This window comes from Pezoporus wallicus, unplaced genomic scaffold, assembly GCF_028554395.1.
Source record: "Pezoporus wallicus isolate ANWC-B61680 ecotype Strahan unplaced genomic scaffold, APGP_CSIRO_Pwel_v1 contig_11493, whole genome shotgun sequence".
Classification (NCBI taxonomy): domain Eukaryota; kingdom Metazoa; phylum Chordata; class Aves; order Psittaciformes; family Psittacidae; genus Pezoporus; species Pezoporus wallicus.
In genome coordinates, this window is record NW_026635895.1 from 712,635 (window position 1) to 731,931 (window position 19,297).

At 41.3% G+C, this 19,297-nt stretch overlaps 1 protein-coding gene and 1 long non-coding RNA gene across 6 annotated transcripts in view; one reads left to right on the forward strand and one right to left on the reverse strand.

Annotated features, from left to right (window-relative positions):
- LOC130593409 (uncharacterized) overlaps positions 1-19,297 on the forward strand; it is a 139,114-nt gene that overhangs the window by 43,016 nt on the left and 76,801 nt on the right. The window lies entirely within an intron of this gene.
- SYT14 (synaptotagmin 14) overlaps positions 1-19,297 on the reverse strand; it is a 76,025-nt gene that overhangs the window by 2,270 nt on the left and 54,458 nt on the right. For 3 of the 5 annotated variants that reach the window (XM_057398506.1, XM_057398508.1, XM_057398505.1), the window contains 4 exons: positions 16,655-16,923; positions 14,320-14,769; positions 2,280-2,469; positions 38-94 (listed from right to left, as the gene is read on the reverse strand). In XM_057398506.1, the coding sequence (XP_057254489.1) occupies positions 38-94; positions 2,280-2,469; positions 14,320-14,769; positions 16,655-16,923 (966 nt within the window). The remainder of the gene's footprint in view (positions 1-37; positions 95-2,279; positions 2,470-14,319; positions 14,770-16,654; positions 16,924-19,297) is intronic. The other 2 variants (XM_057398507.1, XM_057398504.1) reach the window with 1 other exon arrangement.

Below are 19,297 nucleotides of genomic sequence, written 5' to 3' on the forward strand. Positions count from 1 at the left end.
AAAAGACAACATTCAATTAGCTTCTACAAGAACTCACCTCGGATTATATAAACCTGTCCACCTATCAAGTGTTTTAGACAACAGAACAGTCCGTCTGACAACGGGGGGTGGAAAGCAGGAAAAGAAATAATGACCAGATGTCAATAGTTGGGTGAGAGAGGATCAAAGGTTAAAGTTTAAGAGGAAACACTATTCACTGGAGTGGAAGAACACAAACCCCTAGTAGCATAGAGCAGAAAAAGGATCGAACAAAAGGATTGTTGGGTAAAATTTAATGAAATGAAACTTTTTGTGCAGTTCTGGTGTAATCTTTAACAAAAATTACACTTCTTCCATAATGGATTACCTTAGCACTGATAGCTACTGGATTCTACAGCACACTCGACATAGAAAGAATCATGCAAATGACTAGGCAATAGAAGACTGGGTAAAAAAATTCACTGTAGCTTTTACCAAACCTTATGCTTTTTCATGCAAACTCCAGCATATTAAGAAAAACTGCACACAGTAGTTTTACTTCATATATAAAAAGCAATAAAATGAAAAATCATTGAACTGAAAACTAAGCTGGTTTTGCCTTAACTTTTATAGTTTCATATATTCGATTGCAATACTTCAGTTCTTGAGTAGTGACAGACTTGGGCACAAGAACGATTCTGATCTAATCTCTAAAAATAGCTGAGGGATGCTCACATCTGAAATTCAACTCTGGGCCTCTATTTAAAATGTAAAGATCTCACTTGTTTGAATCCATGTATTTATGGATTTAATCTGCGTGTGCATGCATACACACACATCCATTTGATGTGCAAAAGCTCGCACCCTGCTTCAACAACGTCTGGAAGAATACTAAGAAGCATCTTTTTCTCAGGCAAAATACTGACTGCCACACCGAGAAACAAAGACACGTATCTCTCTTCAGAACAAGTCCCGACCAAATACTTGCCTACTCTAAATAGTAAGAACTTGCCTATCTGTAGAGATTCTACAAAGACAAGCATAAGCCACTTACTATTTCTTCTCTAAGGGAACACATTGTCCCTTCTCTCCAGGTTTTCTTTCCTATTCATTCCTTCCTTCCCTCACCCCAGTCTCCTTGTGTCTTCTTGGCTCTCCCCAACTATTTCTATGCTTTGTCTCCAAACAGGTGACTCTGGGACAGCTACCTAACCATATAAAGCACTAGCGATTCTTTCACTTTCCTTCTCTGGCCACGTTAACAAAGTCTGGCTCCATCAGCCGGAAAAGTATAGAGAAAGCAAAGCAGCGTAAGGCTGAGCCAAATGTAATTACCGAATAGAAGAAAACATGGGTCAAGAAAGAAAGAGGAAAGCACCAGTCTCAAGTTGTTTGGCTTACTTCCTGAACTCTCAAGACAAAGTGAGATGTGCAAACCACTTATAAAGCGTTGGCAGCCTGCTACATAATCTAGTAATGCCAGATAATCTGCTAGTACCATACAAATCTGGGGATTAAGAAACAGAAGGGCTAAAACCTGAGCCCTCCCCCAGCCTAAATCAAGAGGAACAGGCAGGTACGTCTGGCTACACCTTATGTCCATCAGCCTCATCACGTAAAAACCAGTACAAAATAAATGCGATACGAGTTCATTACTGAACTTTCTCAAGCCATATCAAAGAATTAGACATTAAAAACACTCTGTGCGTGACATCCCATCTGCCTCCAATTTAGAGTTCACAGATATTTCAGACAAATGTATTTTTGAACAAATGCTTGAACACACAGTTCAAGTCCTTTCTGATGGTGAATATTCCTCCTGCACAACACGCCAAAGGTCTCACTTTGGTTCTCTGTTGCCTTCACTGACATTCCCAAGCTACATAGAGAGCCACCACTTCCACAGAGGCATAAAAGCAGTTACAGTCTGCAGTATCAACTCCTCTAGGAAAAGCAATAACTGCTCACAATGTTTATATTAACATTAGCTGGCATGTACTTTCTCTTTAAACACTAACTTTTTATTCTTGGCCTGTGATGCGAGGCATTAGTAATTTAGGAATTAATCATTCCGATAAAGGTAATTTATTAGTCAGTCATCATGAAAAATTTAAACAGTCTTGTCAACTTACAAGTAATGTTTTGAAGCTGAGATTTTTGCTATTTCCCGACTGACTGGAAATATCAAACATGAAATAGATTAGTTGATGATTGCTCTATTTCATTTTGATCGGGTACGACTAAGTGATAGGATTGAAGTCCTTGCTACCGAGAGCCCCACCAGTCCAGAAGCATTAGGATGCATAAAGATTTTCACTCACTGGGTGGTCTGTTCGCTGCCAAGTTTTTGAAGTGGCTGCCTTTTATCACTTCTGCTGATAATCTTCCAGTTGTAGCGTTATAAAGGAGGCCAAGGAGGATTTCTGGAGCTGAGCCATGTACCAGAGACTGACAAGAGGAGGTACTTTCGCTGCAGGACACTTCTGACATGCTCATTTGAGAGTCACAGCCCTAGGAAACAGACACAAAGTTGCATGTATTTTGCGGAACGACGTTACTGGGAAGTCGAGTTTTAGAACTATGCACAGAAAACTAGGAAAGCAGTAACAGAAGTCTCATTCAATCACCCAATAAGGAATGTACACCCTAAATATACACTCCGTTTGCACACGTGGAAGCTAACAAAGACTAAAGCAGTTTGGAATTAAAAAAAAAAACACAACAGAATTTGTGTTCCTTTTGCTTCATAATTCAGGAGAAATACAAGCAGAAGATGAAGAGCAGCCTTTGTGGTCCCTGTTTACTTCAATTGCTGTGATAGGACCTGTAACATAATTTGTCAGCATCCTGGAGAACATTAAACGCTGGAGTCTTTTACTTTCCCAGACTGGAAAACACTAGTGGAACTTTGAAGATAATAAAATTCAGGCAATTCTTATTCCTCTCTTGTAAAGGTTATTCTCAAGACTGAGAATTTACAAGTAGCAAAACAACAGAACGCATGCACGGAGAAAAATGCACTGTCTAGAATAAATTAGCTCACAAGGAATTGAACGGATCCAGAGATACGGAACTGCAATAGACCCTTTGTCTTGGGTGGGAAAGGAAGGATGCCATCCTGAAGCTCGGCAAGTGATGCTTTAATTTCCACCTTAGAAGCTTTTCTCATGCATTCTCACCACATCCCGTCTGTGACGGGGGCTTCTGATGCTCATTTTAACCCCTCATTATTTGCCTTAAAAGAAAACTGTACCTTTATGCTGCCACGCTAGTCATCCCCTCCTTGTTCCTACTTTCACTTGCTTTCACGCACTGGCACGTAGAGTTGTACTTCTGAAAACAAGGAACTGGACAGAACCTCGCCAATGGCACAGCAGTTTGCTTAATGGCTGAGAAAAGACTTTTGAATGACCAGTACATCCCTTTAGGGTGTACATCCCTCTCGGAAAAGGGGTAATTTGGATCCACAGAGTTTTCAAATACGGCTTGAATCGTTTGGGAATCTGGCAGCACTCTTCCAAGGAGTCACGATGGGTTTGTGAAGCGGATTCTTCCAGATTCCAAGTGTCTCCAGCATTTCCAGCAACAGCTGACGTGGGCACAAATCCTCGTCAAGAGGCAAGTTAACTTTAAAAGCAAGTAACTTCATCTGACACATAAATCTCAGCTGTGTTACAGAATCTCAAAGTACAGAAGAACGATACCTACAAGAAGAAGTTACGAACCTACAATAATATCCTTCACACTGACCTTCTAACTAGTTCTTCTCAATAGAGTATTTCCAAGAGGCTGGACAGAAGGCTCAGCAGCAAGGCAGTTCCTCATTAATAAACACCGTTGGTAGTCAATGTATTCTTACTACTCAAGAACCAGCTCAACAAAATTCCCTTAGGTCTCAAATTTGACTGTGACCATGCTGCAAGTCCACAAAAAAGATGTAACACAAAGTGAGCAGCTGGGTAATGCTCTCCCCACCCAAAAACCTCAAAGAGCTTTGATAACTGTACCAAGAGAAGGTGATGACAGCACTCTTTCCTGATGGTGACTTACTTATACAGTTTACTGATGTTCGAATTGGGACTCGGTCTAAATAGGTTTGTGACAGAGTTACACTGGTCACAGTGGGTATAAGAATGACTTTTAAAATGCTAGAAACAGTAAACAGTAAATGAGTGATGACTGAGCGGGGATGAATCCTCAAGTGTACCTCGAAAGGAAGAGAAGTGGTTTCTGTGTGGTTTAACAGAGTAGGGGGGAAACAACTGAAAAATGAAACAAGTGTGATACTACAAAGTTGCATAAGGATAGGCTAGGAATAGCATTCCTTTCCAGCAGAATCCTGAGTGGACGGACAAGGACAACAGTACACATGTTAAGGCCAGAGAAAACAATGTGACCAGCTGAATGGTGGGATGAAAAGACCTAGAGGATGCTTCATACCTGTAAGCGGACGGAAAGGCAACTCAGCCACTGTACCTTAGAGCTGCTGCACAGAAAGAACTGGTAGATGCAGTCTTGATGGAAATCTGAAGAGAAGGGTGAACTTCAAAATGTTGCTGCAACCATTTCTAAACCAAAACATTTTGCCTTTTGTTTTCAGACAGGTGGCAGGTTCGAAACAAGCAAAAGCATGTTTAATCCTTCGTGTGCAATAAACTTGGGAACCTCCTTCCTACCAAATGCTGTGGTGACAAAAGTTTAATGGCATTAAAATAAAGCAACCAAAGTCACTGAAGAAAGAATCTAAACCATCCTTTGTTTTCCATTTCACATGCAAAATACTCCAAGCCATTCAGCTGCATGCTGGTCTGAACGTACTTTAAAGAATACTCTGCTTTTCAGTTATGAACTGGAAAATCCTAATAGAAAAGGAAGCGAGACATTAAGAAGAAAAATGAAGCAGTGGGGTGTGAAGCAGCTTGGAAGACAGGCTGATGTGACTGGGTAAACCCAGGGTTCAATGACATAAACCAACGTATAGTTTCTGTGTCTATGATAAGGTATGAAACAGAATTTGGGGGAAAGCAGGTAAAAGGCATGAAAAAAAGGGGAAGGTAAGGTTGTATTTTGTCAGTTTTCTTTCGGAAGAAAACAGAAGACCTTAAGAGGAAGAAAAGGAGAAACAGGAATCAGGGAAGGCAAAGAGCTGAAATCAGCAGGGCTCAGATCAACAACTGAAGAAAGTCTCTTCGTTGACAAAGTTAAACCCAGGGATACCGAGTATTATCAGATGTCTTCTCAAAAGTATGTTCTCCAAGCACAGAGTTAATTGTTCGCATTGTGGAAATCCATTCCTTGTTTTACGTAAGGCATTTCGTGATTATCACGACTGTTGGTAAGCAGCCTGACGTTAACCCTGTAAGGTGCATTAGAAGTGAGTAACAACTGGTTTTCAAGCCTGTTGAGAGGGTTTGTTTTCCTGTTTCTAGCCCAAATTCAAGAGGAGAGCTACCAAACACAACAAGAAAAAAGTCAGACAAGAAGTTACATTTTTACCTGCTCAAAACGTAAGCTTCAAACTGCGCAATATTAACACTGGAATTGCTAATTGGTACAACATGAGTATAAACTTAGCTACAGTGAAGCCTTCATCTCATGACAACATCACAGTGCTACCAGATGCTTTTCATCTCCTCACAGATCTGCATTCAATCTATCTGTAACTCTATCTGCAGGTGACTCTGATGCTGTAGCTTCGTTGTGGGAAACAGAATATTTAGACCAAAATTACTATTTGTTTGAAATATTCTGTCTACCTCAGTTTATTTTTACAAGTCTTCCTTCTCTTCCTCTATAAACACTGTGTGTATTTTAATAAGCAGGGGAAAAAAGGGACTGAGGTTCCCTAATTGCAAAAGCCTTTCAAGGTCAGTGAAGCACCAGAATAGCCCAGTAAGAACTGCAGGAAAGTCTTAAACGCACAGTTTTAAGAACTTAGATGAACTGTCAAGGTATTGATGATCTGGCCCCAGTGCAAGGATTTGGCTCTTGAGTTTGGCTCCAGGATGTTAATGTTAAACCTCCAACCTATTCTTGTCAATTTAGCCACAGCAACAACCACAAAGGCTATCGACAGGAAATACAAGCAAACAAATATTAAGCAAAGTCTGTTCCAAATATTTGGTTCAAATACAGTAAACCACGATTTTTCAGCTTTTCATTTTCCAACACAGAGCTTTGGGCAGAGGACCTAAACATTGCCCTTATACACCACGGCACAGCGCTTCATTACAAAATCAGGTGGATTTCATTTGATCAACACTTACCAGAATCACTGCTTTCCACTGGGTTATAAATGTGTTACTCTACAAAACCTTAGTTATTACTTCTCCAAGCTACTGTCATCCTTGGTGGCTTCTCTGCACACAGTATGTGGGGAGGAAGCATCACTTTCAAATAAATACATATTAAAACCATTCCCATTAAGTGGTATTTGGGTTTCACATGTTCCTATTGTACAAAAGTTGGCAATCACAAAAGAAGGCTCTTTCATTTTTCCCTAGTGCCAGTGGAAGTGAACACACGCAATACAGCCTGTCAGACCTGAACCCCTAAGGATTTTCAATAATCTTTCTCTTTGCCTAGAGAATAGAGAATCCTCTATTTCCAACAATGATAATATATGTGAAATGTACTTATTTGTCTTCCTTCACCAAAATTCCATGGAAACAGGGTATTTGTTACTTACATATTCATGTCCTACTGTTATTTTCCTATAGACTGAAGTTCTGCTCCTAAACTCTGCTCCTAAGCCAACTGGAGTTACTCACAGGGATTAACGTGGCCATGCTCCGAGGGCAGTTAAAAGTTCACTTCCCTCAACGCACAGGTTAAAATCATGCCTCCATAGGCTTACAAAGCGAGACCATCTGATCCTCTTGGCTTTTCAGAATAGACACAGGAAAGATGAAACCTTGCTGACAATCCTTCAGCAACAAAAATCTGATTCACAGCATGTTCCTTGTCAAAATGCCTCTCTCAAATTCTAAATGTTAATGTTATACCACTAAATCTCGTCAAGGACTTTTTTTGCACGTTACTTTCTTCTTCTTCTTCTTTATCAATACAACCGAGAGGTTAGGGAAGGAAATTTGAATCCCAGCAGGCAAACGAGAGAACTGAATCCAGGTCTCCAGCATTTTAGATAAAAGTATTTCTCTCTCTTAATCACCAGTGCGGAACCCCGAAGCTACTGTTCCACTTGGAGGCAAAAGCTTGCTGAGGTGATGAGAGCACCCAGGCAACCAAAGAGGCTCCAGACCAGCTCTTAGCCTGGAGCCCATCCTCTGCTCCTGCACTGCAAGCCAGGGAGGAGGAGAAGAACAAACCTAGAGGCTCCACATCCCTCATTAGTGGCTGAAGCAGTCAATGCTTTCTAACAACACGTTTCAAAGCCACAATAACTTCTGGAAAAAAAAAACAACCCCAAGATCATTCCTGGGAAAGAGAACTTAAACCACCTGAAGTCAGCCCTGGAAACACAGGGATGCGAAATCATTGGGAATGTCAAAGAACGGAGCTCTCTAATGTTGAATTCTGGCATCTAAATCCCACTTAGGTGCTATACTGGACACTTTGATGCTTTTGCAAAGATGTCAGCCTCAGGTCCTCATTGCTTCTGCTTCTGTTTCCACTAACTCACAGAAGAGCTGCAAGGACCGATACTCAAGCTAGTTCCTTATATTAAACAATTGATACTCCTTCTGTATGCTGATACCTACAGGATGTATGAACTGTTTGTTTCTAAAGGCAGACCTCAAGGGTCACATGATCCTCAAATTAATATGGATCAATGTTTTCCATAACAAGGCCACAGCCTTCTTTAAATGACAATGCTCTGTCCAGATGGAGTTACTCCCTATGCTCGTTAGAGAGATGAGTGGTAAATAATTCCATTTTCCTCTTTCATTATGCTCTTTCAAACTGGTTAAAAAGATTTAGTGAGACAAATCAAGTAACAGTTCGTATTACTAAGGCTAATAATAACATCTAGTAAAGATGTTCCAATTAACAGAATGCACATTTTTATTCCTGTACTTGACACTTTACAGCACTGGTGTCTAGGCCAAGTGAAATCACAGACATTCAGGGAAACGTTCAAATGATTTTTTCCTTACGCACCCTGAGTTTAGGAAACAAACAGATGTATTCTGGGGGGAGTGGCGTGCTTTAAACATTACCAGGATTTCCTAGTCACAAATTCAAATGTAAAACTCCTTAGCAAATAGACCCGGTCTGTACTGATTTCACTCACCTCCAGTATAGACTTATTCTGATTATTAAGCTATGATTAATGTAGCTGAAAATCAGAGTAGCTGAAGTGCTACAAATTCCCTTTTCTCATCAGAAGCTCCTGCTCTCACTTAGTTTTTACTCTTGAGGGGAAAAAAAAAACCTTCTGGATGCAGAGTTTTACAAACCACGTTGTTTTCTCACAGATGAAACATGGGAAGATGGAGACGAAATGAAAAGTAATTAATTCCTTAATTCACTGCAGCCAAGGGACTAACACCTTAACAGTTCTATGCGCAGCTTTAATTTACTGTAGATACTGGCCTGTACAAACCTACAAGCCTTCCTTAGACACATGATGATACTGACCCCATTCCGAAGTAATTTAATATTAAGAACTAAAGCCCTTGTGTGTTTTCTAAGAACAATACCGTATTATTGAATCAGGTTTGTTCTCAAACTTTAGAATACCATAATTTCATCATAAAATTAAACATTTAAAAAATAGTGAGTTTTAACCCAAACTCTGCTTCTCTAAAGCATTTTGACCACGTTCACAGCAAGGTTTCTGCGCTGCTTTTCGTATTTCAGGAGAATTTGCTATTAGCACTTTGTGTCTACAAGTTTTTAATATGATCAGCTCTGCACAACAGAACGTTAAACCTCTATCGAAAGGGAAACATTTAAAGGGTTTAATTTAAGGGTTAAATTAAGGGTTTAAATTAAACTTCTTCTTGACTGCACTTAAATGACTCCTGTGGCTTCCCTGCCTCATGACAAATGGACTTCACGGGCTTGAAAGTCGCAGAGCACACGTGAGCAGTAGTGGGGGCAAACCTGGAAATGAACGTACAAGGGAGTTCACAGCATTTGCAAAAGTGCTGGGTTTACACCACAAAAGTCTACCTGCTTTTTACACTGCCATGGGCAAGGAGGAAAAGAGGCCTTCTATTACTGCGTTCTGTTTTCTGAGATAAGACACGTAGCATGAAGAAACATTCAAGCCCTAAAAGCTCTCAGATGTCTGTGCTGGCAATTTAGTTGAGAGCATCTGACACAAAATGCAGACGTTTCAACCTGCGCTCCTGAGGAAGCCACGTCAACAGCTCCCACCCAGACCCACCCCTGCCTCCCCCTCTCCTTACTCCTGTCAACCTTGTGAGACCACGGAGATGTTACTAGGGGCCAGCTTCCAAGGCCACAGGCTTCTTTAAATAGTGTGCTGTCCAGATGCAGTTATTCTCTATGCTTGGCGGGGAGATCAATGGCAAACAATCCAATTTTTGTACTTTCATGCAATTATTTTCCACTAATCCGTAACATTAAAGATAGGTTTGTAATGCATTTGTCAGTGCAACTATTTGTGATTAACAGTTCACCCAGCTCTATTTCCATCCGCTGGTGGTACCCCTTTTGATTTGCTCGGGTCATGTCTGACCCCCCAGTCCAAGAGGTTCAACAGGTGCTCGCAGTTGAGAGGGATCTGCTTCAGTTCTCAGAGCTATCATACACATCACAAAGAAGGGCAAGAGTTGGATTCTCCTAGCGCCAGCTGACAGCTGAGTAACCCAAATCAAAGGACAGAGGCTGTGAAAGATGCTGCACAAGGTCAGACAATACGAGAGCCAAGCCTGACAAGAGGCTAACTCACTAAAACTAAAAGGATCCCTTGCTAAAGACAACCTGTGAACAGAAATGCTTATCTGATATCAAATACAGGCTGCTTGAATATACAAAGGAAGTGATTTACAAAGGAAGTGAATATACAAAGGAAGACAAAGGTCTAGTTTAAAAGGAATAATGCTAATGAAGACCATTTTTTTACACTGCAAAACCCATGAGAAGAATCAGCACCCAGTGAGTAAATCAAAAACTATGAGGTTCCACAAACAAGTTACAAACCTTCAGAGTAATAACTTCATCTGTGTGTGCCATGTCTCTGGTTGGAATTTCCCCCATTGGATATAAATGGGAGGAAACCAGTACACGGCTTTTGCCCAAGGGTGCTCAAACCTGCAAACAGAATGTTTCTGTGCTTTGCCTTTTTCTTGGTTACTTGAAAGGCAGTAACAAAAGTGAGAAGATGCCTGTGTGTACACATGCATGCAAACAGTTCAGATTACTATCAAACAGAGCAGTCAGGAAATTCAGTTAACTCTAAGGGAAACAGGTATTTCATCTGGATTCCTAAGTTAAAGAATACATACATAGAGAGAGAATATATATATGAGCTTCTTCCATTTTATTTTTGTGAAGGTGATCAAACCCAGACATGTAATTCTAGACAATGTTTGTCACTGATGGATTGGCTTTCTGAGGAAAGAGAGTATTGCTCAAGAGTTACTCTGATTTAATCTAGAACCGTTATTCACAGCCTCTCAGTTGACTGGGGACATTTTGGAGACTGAAAAGCATCGTCCTATGCTCAATATAGTAATATCATGTCTGGAACACAACACATAAACTAACATATACCAGGTGATAACCACTGCCCTCAAAGTGGAGAGTACACACATGTGCGCCCAAGGGTATTTTTACACATTCAATTCATAAATGCCTTCACTCAGAAAACTGTCACTAAAATAATGCTCAGACACTCTGGATATTTACAGTAAAGACATAGAAAATAATCCTTTATGGACTTATGATTGCCTGCACCACCCGTTCTTTGTTATGGGGAGCGCATCTGGGAGTTCGTTATGTTACGAATGGAGAATGCTACAGAAAGAAAGAGGATGACATTGAATTCTTCTCCACTGTAAAGGTCTTGTTACTGACAATACAGCACGAGCAATTCCTAGGTTTGCTGAGCAGGAAGAGGTATGCTGCGGTCATCCAAATTCCAAGGGCTGGTACTTCCAAAACCAATCGAAAACCAAAACCCAGGATTGATTGTTGCTCCAAAAAAGCAACCTCTGGGATGGCGAAGGGGATTACGCTTGTTTCTCTGCTCTTTTCCAAACAGACTGCACCCAATAAACTGCTTATGTGTTTTCAGAACCACTTCATACTGGAGGCTGCTGTTCACTGGCAGGAAAGTTTCTTCAGATGAGAATGAAGAACAACTGAACACAGGCCCACAGAGACTTCCTGAAGAAAAATAAGCATCAAAAGTGATTCTAAGCTCCAAGGCAAGTGAACAAAAATTTGTCTGCCATTGCACTAAAAGGAAAATGTCTCTGGAAGCATCCTCCTAAGCAAACTACACACATGCGAAACCACAACGCACACACCTTCCATGAACTCTGGATCCAACGGCTCGTTGCTATCAAATCTAAGAGGGAGACTGTCTCGGGTAACAGTGACAAGCACTTTGGCTAGCCCTTGTTGGTCCCGTTTCCTCCTCACTCAAACATATGCTGAACTTGGAAGACAGAGTGTGATAAACGTAAGGGAGCCGAGGAGGAATTCCCCGTGATGTGGGAGAACTGCAGATGGGGATAATAGCTGCTAATGCAAGACATTATACACAATGTAGGAAGGTGAGGAACAGGGTGACATCGAGTGAGGAAGGTTTCTGAATATACTTGTAACTTTGAAGCCATGTGTAGCTCTGAAACCTATTTAAGGAGCATACAAGTGCCATGTGCTCCCCACGATGTGCACTTGTCCACGTTTTAACAACAACCAGAGTTGCGGGCCCCCCCTCCCGTGAGCACGCCACTGTGTTTGAAAGGCACTGAACTCACTGGTCTGCCTCTAACAGCACTGCCTTGTTTTAACTTTAACCACACTGCCTTGTGTATGGCTCTAAGGTGTCACTGCAAAAATACTGAACTTTAATACTAAAATCTAATTCAGAATTTACAATGTACCCCATGGTGGATTTTGTAATTGTAAATATCCCAAAACAACTGGATCTCTGCAAACAGAAACAGCACTTACCTGCTCCTGTTAAATAACTCCTGCCTGGCGCTTATGATGAGTTGGACATAAAGACTGCTGGTTTACTCCAGCAGAAGCACAGTTAAAAAGGAGTATGAGCGATGTGCATAAACAGACCCAGAGGCAAACACTTGAGAAGGGTAAGAACTAATGAAGCTCAAGGCCCATGCTGGCATAAGAACAAATGGTGAGAAATTGGCCATGAAGAAATTCAGGTTGGAAATGAAACAACCTGATGTTTTCAGATGAAAACTCACAAGAGGATGACCTGGCTGTTTGCAAGACCAAGGGCTTGAATACAGGTGACCCAGGATGCCTTGCACTTCCAGTCATACACCCTAAAAACACAACGCATTTTAACACTCTTGCAAAATAACTATATGTTAAATCCTGGTACAAATCTGCTCATCAAAAAAAAAATGATATAGGCTATAAATAATAATAGAAAAATACCTATGAACTTGGATGTGAATGAATTTTCAAAGGTTCCCAAAATCCCCACGGATCCTCATTCAAGCTATCAAGACGATGAAGGTTCCTTTCCAGCAATAGCTAGGGCTAAGGTAGACCTGCGTAAACCCCATTACAACAACAAACTCTGGGAGATCCTTTCACTTATCAATATTCTTATTCCTACCCCTCAAAAATGAGGGGAAAGAAGTGCAGACGTGCCATCCCTCGCTGCCACAGAACACAAATATCAACCTTCTTATCTTTGATGCCTTCTGGAATTTGTTTTAACTCCCCCCTGCCACAGAAGCTCAAGAAAATAATTCAGAAGAATAAGCAATGCACATAGAGAATACAGTAATCGGTCAACAGCCTGGCCCATTCGCTAGCCTCTTCTGCTGGCTTTGGCGAATGTTCCACAAGCATCTATTGACAACACACACAGATTTATCAAGTACATTTGGAACATCCAATGATTTGCTTCATGGGGGGCTTTTATCCCAGCTGTAAAACCAGCAACCTCTGCATTGGGGGCATTCACACTAGGCAGGTGAACCACTTCCCCCTTGGAACACAGCGATTTGTACTTCTTAAGGTTATCATAAAAAAGCTGTTCTATTGTCAGCTGAGCCTCCTTCAGATTCAAGTTTCAGCCTCAGCTTTTACTAATTCTAATGAATGGATTTTTAGGCATTAAATAAAACGGCATTTTATTTTGAGTGCCTTTTGCAATACTCAGCTTCAATGGAATCACCATTACAATCGATCCAACCTTTTTGCATTGTTTTGCGCTATTTCACCTGAAAAAAAACCCCAAATTTCCTTTCTTTCCCTTCTCCCCTTTACTGATATTTTAAAACCCCCCCACAAACCACCCAAACAAAATGCCCAAATAAGGCTGCCCTTGCTAAATCACCTTCTCTTCCCCTCAAAACTCCATTATTTAGCACATAGGCAGCTGTTTAGCCATGAGCATCCAAGCAGTCCTACTGCAGGAAACCCTGACAACATCACAAACATCCTCTTTCTGGACAAAAGCATGCTTAAATATCGACAACAAAGAAAGAGGAGATGCCGATCGCTGCCCAGATAGAGCTCTAAGGTTCTGGACAGTAAAACCAAAGTTTACCCTTACTGGTGCTTTGCTTTATTAAAAATGTTATATTATTTGCAAGGACAAAAGATGCTGCTCATCAGGTAGGCAGGGGTTTTTCCAGCATAAAAAATCCTTTTCAGTTTGAACTACTGCTCCCACCATCATTCACTTTAGAACCAGGAATCAATTATTTACAAGGTTCTAGTCTGAAGTTATTAAAAACGGCTCTGTGCTTTCAAAATCCCTTTCCTGTCTTTCTCTCTGGACTGGAAAATACCTATTGCAACCAAGGTTTAATTGCAGCACACGGAGCGCGCTCACTAGCATGGCTTTTTTCTTTCCCCTCTATCCTGTTTTTATTTTCCGATTGAAATGCTGTGGGTAGCAAAGTAAAGATTCTACTGTTAAATACATATGTAATTGCATGCTGACATACGTACATACATTTGCCACTACGCCCGTGTTTATTGACTGGAAATTTCTAAGTAATTAGAAGGAAAAATACGGGAAGCTTTTGCAGGTGGAAAGTGAACGTACTTACAGAAGCTCTAAGGAAATGATCCTTGTGCTAACACAGTGCTATCACTGTTGAAGAAAATAGAGCAGATGTGATGACTCTATAAATATACACACTCTTCTCCCAGAATTCAGGACACTGTGCAGCACTGCATTCTCATCCTGCCTCATTTGATACTCACAGACAGACTGTAAGAAGGTTCCAGTATCACTGGCACTGACATCTTCCCTTGAAGATTCAATTTGGTTAAGTAAAAAACCTTCTCTCCCACAACCCTCTCCTTTTTCATGCGCCGTACGCTGTAGAGTCTGAAGCGAACCGCGTAATTCCCAATCATCTCTGACTCCACGTGATTGAATTTGAATGTCTCTGTGAAGACAGGGCACGGTCCCCGCTGGATGCTGGTTTTCGCTCTCTGCTTCTTTATAGGGAGAAGAACTAGGTGTACTTGCCACGAGCTTCCACCTGTCCTGCTGTAAGTGGGAATGTCTGTGACAGCTGTCACTGTCACCAAAAGCTTCTGTTCCTGTGAGTCATAGTCAAAAGTCACATCCAGTGTGCCGTATTTAGCTACTGGCTCAGGATCAAAAGGTTTAGGAAGCTGTGAAGACGATCCTCGAGCTGACATATCCTGAAGAGGAGGAAGAAAAAAAACCCAGCTATTTATTTATTTATTTATGGTATTCTATCATTAAAATTAGCATGGAAATATATGGCTTTCCCTAAGCAATATGAAGGGACTACAGTCATCTTATTCCTTTCAGACACTATGCACTTAAGAGAGGAGACAGCCGACTAGCAGCCAAGAAAAATTCAAAAGCCTTTACCTGGCCAATACTACCAAAAGCCAGGAGCCAACCAGACAGAGCTCACGTTAAACTGGGATCCACTTCTGATCTCTTCTCTATGCCCAACATGTTAAAACGCAGATACATTTGCTACAAGATAGAACTGCCTCATTCCAGTGCCAGGATGCACTCATTTTGAAGTGAACATTATTATTAGAGTGGTTTAAGAGCTGACTAGTGACTTGAGAGCACGGCGAGACCCGGCAGCGAATACAGGAATGCCAACACCTACTTGCTCGTGTAGCTCTTGCTGCACTCCACAAGCTTCTATGAACGTGCCAAGAGTTATCATGGTTTTCTTAATGTACTTTTACTGGAACTGTGTAAGATGCATCTGTCCTGAACACACTTCCTGAACCTTCTGCAAACAGCATCAGCCCTGAAGCTGCACTTCAAACTTACAATTCAGAACGTTTATCGTCACTGCAAACTCTGAACAAAATACAGATGGCCCTACATTGTCACAACAGGTAGTTTGATAGCTATACTGAAACACAAAATACCCACAAGTGCAGGTCAACCTACTGTTCATAAGCTATTCCAGGGATGTAAACCAAATGTATTTCCTGTGTATTATCAAAGATATACTGGCTCATGCTGGACGAGGCCTTGGGCGATACGGTTTAGTGTGAGGTGTCCCTGCCCACGGCAGGGGGGCTGGAACTGGATGATCTTAAGGTCCTTTCCAAGCCTAACTATTCTATGATTCTATGATTGTGTGTACATGAATAGATACCGTAATAAAACCTTCTGGATTTAAAAATGTCATGTTTTTATTTTAAACCAATTGCTACACTGCCACTGGGATTTGTTCCTCTGAAAGCTTTATTCTTCAAGTTGTTGAGTGGCTATAAAAAAAAGCTGGCAGTATTCTCAGCTCTTATTGAGTATGCCTACATTAATGACTGGTGTGACACAAAACGGGAAGAACTAGGATTAGATTTGCTGCAATCTGTTAGGGTTTGAGGACCATATGTACACACGCTTCTTCCCCAGTAATGCAGATCATACAGATTCTGGTCCTAGCTCATCAGCAGGTACATACAGAGCGCTAGCTACCTGGAGGAAGTTGCAGCTGCACCTTCCACGTGTTGCATCAACACCGCAGGTATGCAACTTCAGCTTCCCAAGAGGTCTACTAAAATAGAAACAACGGCTGACACATCAGGACTGAGCCCTAATATGCACTTCAAATCTTTGGGTAAAAGAGGCAAAAGACAAATGTGTACCAAAAAGAGCCCCTTCTGCACATGACATCACTAATGTAGCCTTACCACTGGTAGCAGTGCAGAAACTGGCTGTTAAAAGACTTGTCAAGGAAGCACATGTCAGAAAATAGGATTTCCTCATAGTAAAAATAAATGGGTATCTTTACAGTTCATAGCAGAGAAAAGGAAAATTAAGTGGACCAAACCTCTATACTACCATTAACAATTTAAAAGAAGTCTTTGTAACGCTTCCTTCCCTCCCCCCCCCCCCCCCCAAGATGTTTTACATTATGGGGTGTTACAAGCAGAAATCCTATTTTTAATAATTTCTAACAAACTAAACGAATGAGGTGCAATATCAGTGTTCGTGTAACTGTGCAGTCATCTTTAGGTAACAAAAGGATGCTGAGGAGCAGCATCACTGCATGACGCTTCAGAACACTCGGCTGGTTTTATTTACCTCTGGACTAAGGACAGCCGTGCTATCACTTGGTACATCCTCTTCGTATCCTTTGTTATGAAAGCTTTCTATTTCGTGTCCCGTGCTTCCCTCGCTTGGGCACTTATATGAACATCTTGGACTGTTGCTACACTGGGAGAATTCACATTTACTGTCTCCGACTTCCGAAGGCGTACAGGAAAGATGAGGAGAACCACTATCATCCTGGTACGGAGGCGGCTGCAGTTCATCCAGGGGAGGTGTTCTTCTCATCCTCTGAATGCAGTTTGCTGGGAAGAAGTGAGAATTCTTTACTTACTTTCTGCTTATTTACTGGTGAATCACATCTGTGGAAAATGGTCACTGTAAATAGCTGGAGAGAGTGGTTAAAAAACTAGAAATGCTCTTTTTTTTTACTTTACATTTCAAATGAGATAAAAAATACTACTGAAACATTTGTGAAAAGATGGAAATGAATGATCTCGCAGATGAAAGAGATGCAGATAAAAGCCAAGTATTAAGTACACGGACACAGTGGATTTTGTAAAGCAGATATAAATAAACAGAGCACAAATATGACATGACAAACATTCTAGGCTTGAATTGCAGGGATGCTTACCTTGCAAAAACCTGTGCGTCTCTTAAGTCAGATTCCGTGCAGGTGGAATGTAGACCAATTAAGGACACAAAATGCACTCCCTAAGGCCATGATATCAAACTTCTGATTACCTCCCATGAAGTTGCTCACCCAGGGAGATACTAAATTAAGCTCCGAAGACAGCTAAGGTGCCAACAAAGGCAGACATAAGCATTTTCACACAAGTGAACTCTGCTCACTGGTGAATTTAACAAGTGAAGCAACGTCTCAGATTCTTTATTACTTGTTAAGGACAGCTAAAGGGTATGCGTGTATCTGGTGTCTAGAAGTTAGACACCAGATCCGGTCACTAAAGACAGTGGAAAAGGGATCATGAGCAACCTTGTGCTTGGGATGAATACTTGACGCTGACCATCTCTGCTTCTCACACTAGACAGACAGAAACGTGGTTATACATCTCCTCAGAAAATAAACCTGATGCATGGCTATGGATACAGGAAGTTAATTCAAAATAATTACATTTCCATGTTTGACCTCATATTGTGCTAGGCAGCATTATTATAATCTCATATTGTGCTATGAAGCAATACACAGCTGCTAGACCTGGGAGGAGACAGCAAGGCATGCAGTAGTTGAAATGAAAGGAATACCAAGAACAGGTAAAAACCTGTATCCCATTTTGTGTACACCTTCTGTAGAGATTTTAATGAAGATTTCCATGCCCCTCACACACACAATTACCTCATACACAGAAGTTTTAAACCACCACTGCTTTCTGGTGTCAGACACATCGCTTTCACCCACAGGAAAATCTGCCAAACGAGGAAGTTAACAAAAGTATCGACGTCAGAACAACATAAGCTTTGATTTCAGCGTCATCTAACAATGGAAAAGACCTTGTTTCCCACAAGAAAAAGGTGGTACGTTTTAGCTTCGTCATCAATATTTTGTATATAGGATTGCCCTGCCTATGTCCTGCATTCTCAGCAAGGAAATAAACCTTTTGTCTGCTTCAGAGGCAACTGCCAATTGTTCAACCTGTCACACAAACAGAGTATGCTTAAGAGCTACTCTTTATGGAACAAGGCTGGAAAGGCAATAGTATGGCTCTCTTGAGAAACTGTCTCAGGCTCCCTTTTGTTCTCCTTTCCTTCGGAAGTCTGGGCTGTATCCAACTGTGGATATACTGGAACATTTCACACCACCTGGGATGATGGAAACCCAAACCACCGTTGTTTCAGTGCATACAGTCCATGGGAAGGAAACCCAGCTACATTGGCTAGAAGGGAGCCGATGTGCACTGCAGATCCCCAGGGCTGGGCAACTGAAGGATAGTTTATTATGGAGCATATCCTACTACCTGGATAAATATATAACTGGGGAATGCAGGGCTTTCATCTCTTTCACTGGGCTCCTAATGGAACCCCTCTTAGCTTTAGCTAAGGCAAATCAGTAATTAAAACACTCCTACAGATGACACTGCTGTCAAGAACCCTCTCTTCTTTGATAGACCCATCAGAGCCAGCCTGCCATTTAGAGCGAGTCCAAATTACTGTTACAGTGCACCCGTAAAAGGTCTTCTGCTGTTAGCTAGCCCAGTGCCACTAACACATGAAACTCCAGTTCCAAGGGCTGGAAAGGAAAGCAGAGCAGGCAGGGGATCCTATACTTGAAACATAGTCATCAGTCTAGCAGATACACACAAAACCTTATATAAGAAATAGAGTGAAATGGGCCAGTCAGCATCTTGAAATCACCAGGCAGCAATAGTGAGAAAGCTTTATTTACAAAGCAGAGAGATGGGAAAGCACTTGGGTTTGGGGTTTTTGCTGAGGTTTTGGTGTTAGGTTTTTGCATTAGATAACTTGTGCCTATGAAACTAGGTAGACAAAGTTTTAGAATCTAAACTGCTACTTTAATCATAATAATCTCCTTTGACTCCCTATACCATGAAAACAGGGCTTCCTTTTCGTGATTTCTATAATGAAATACTCCAGGAAACATAGAGCAACAACATTTCTGCTCGTTGGAGCTAAAAGGCATCAAACAGCATTAACTGAGACAGT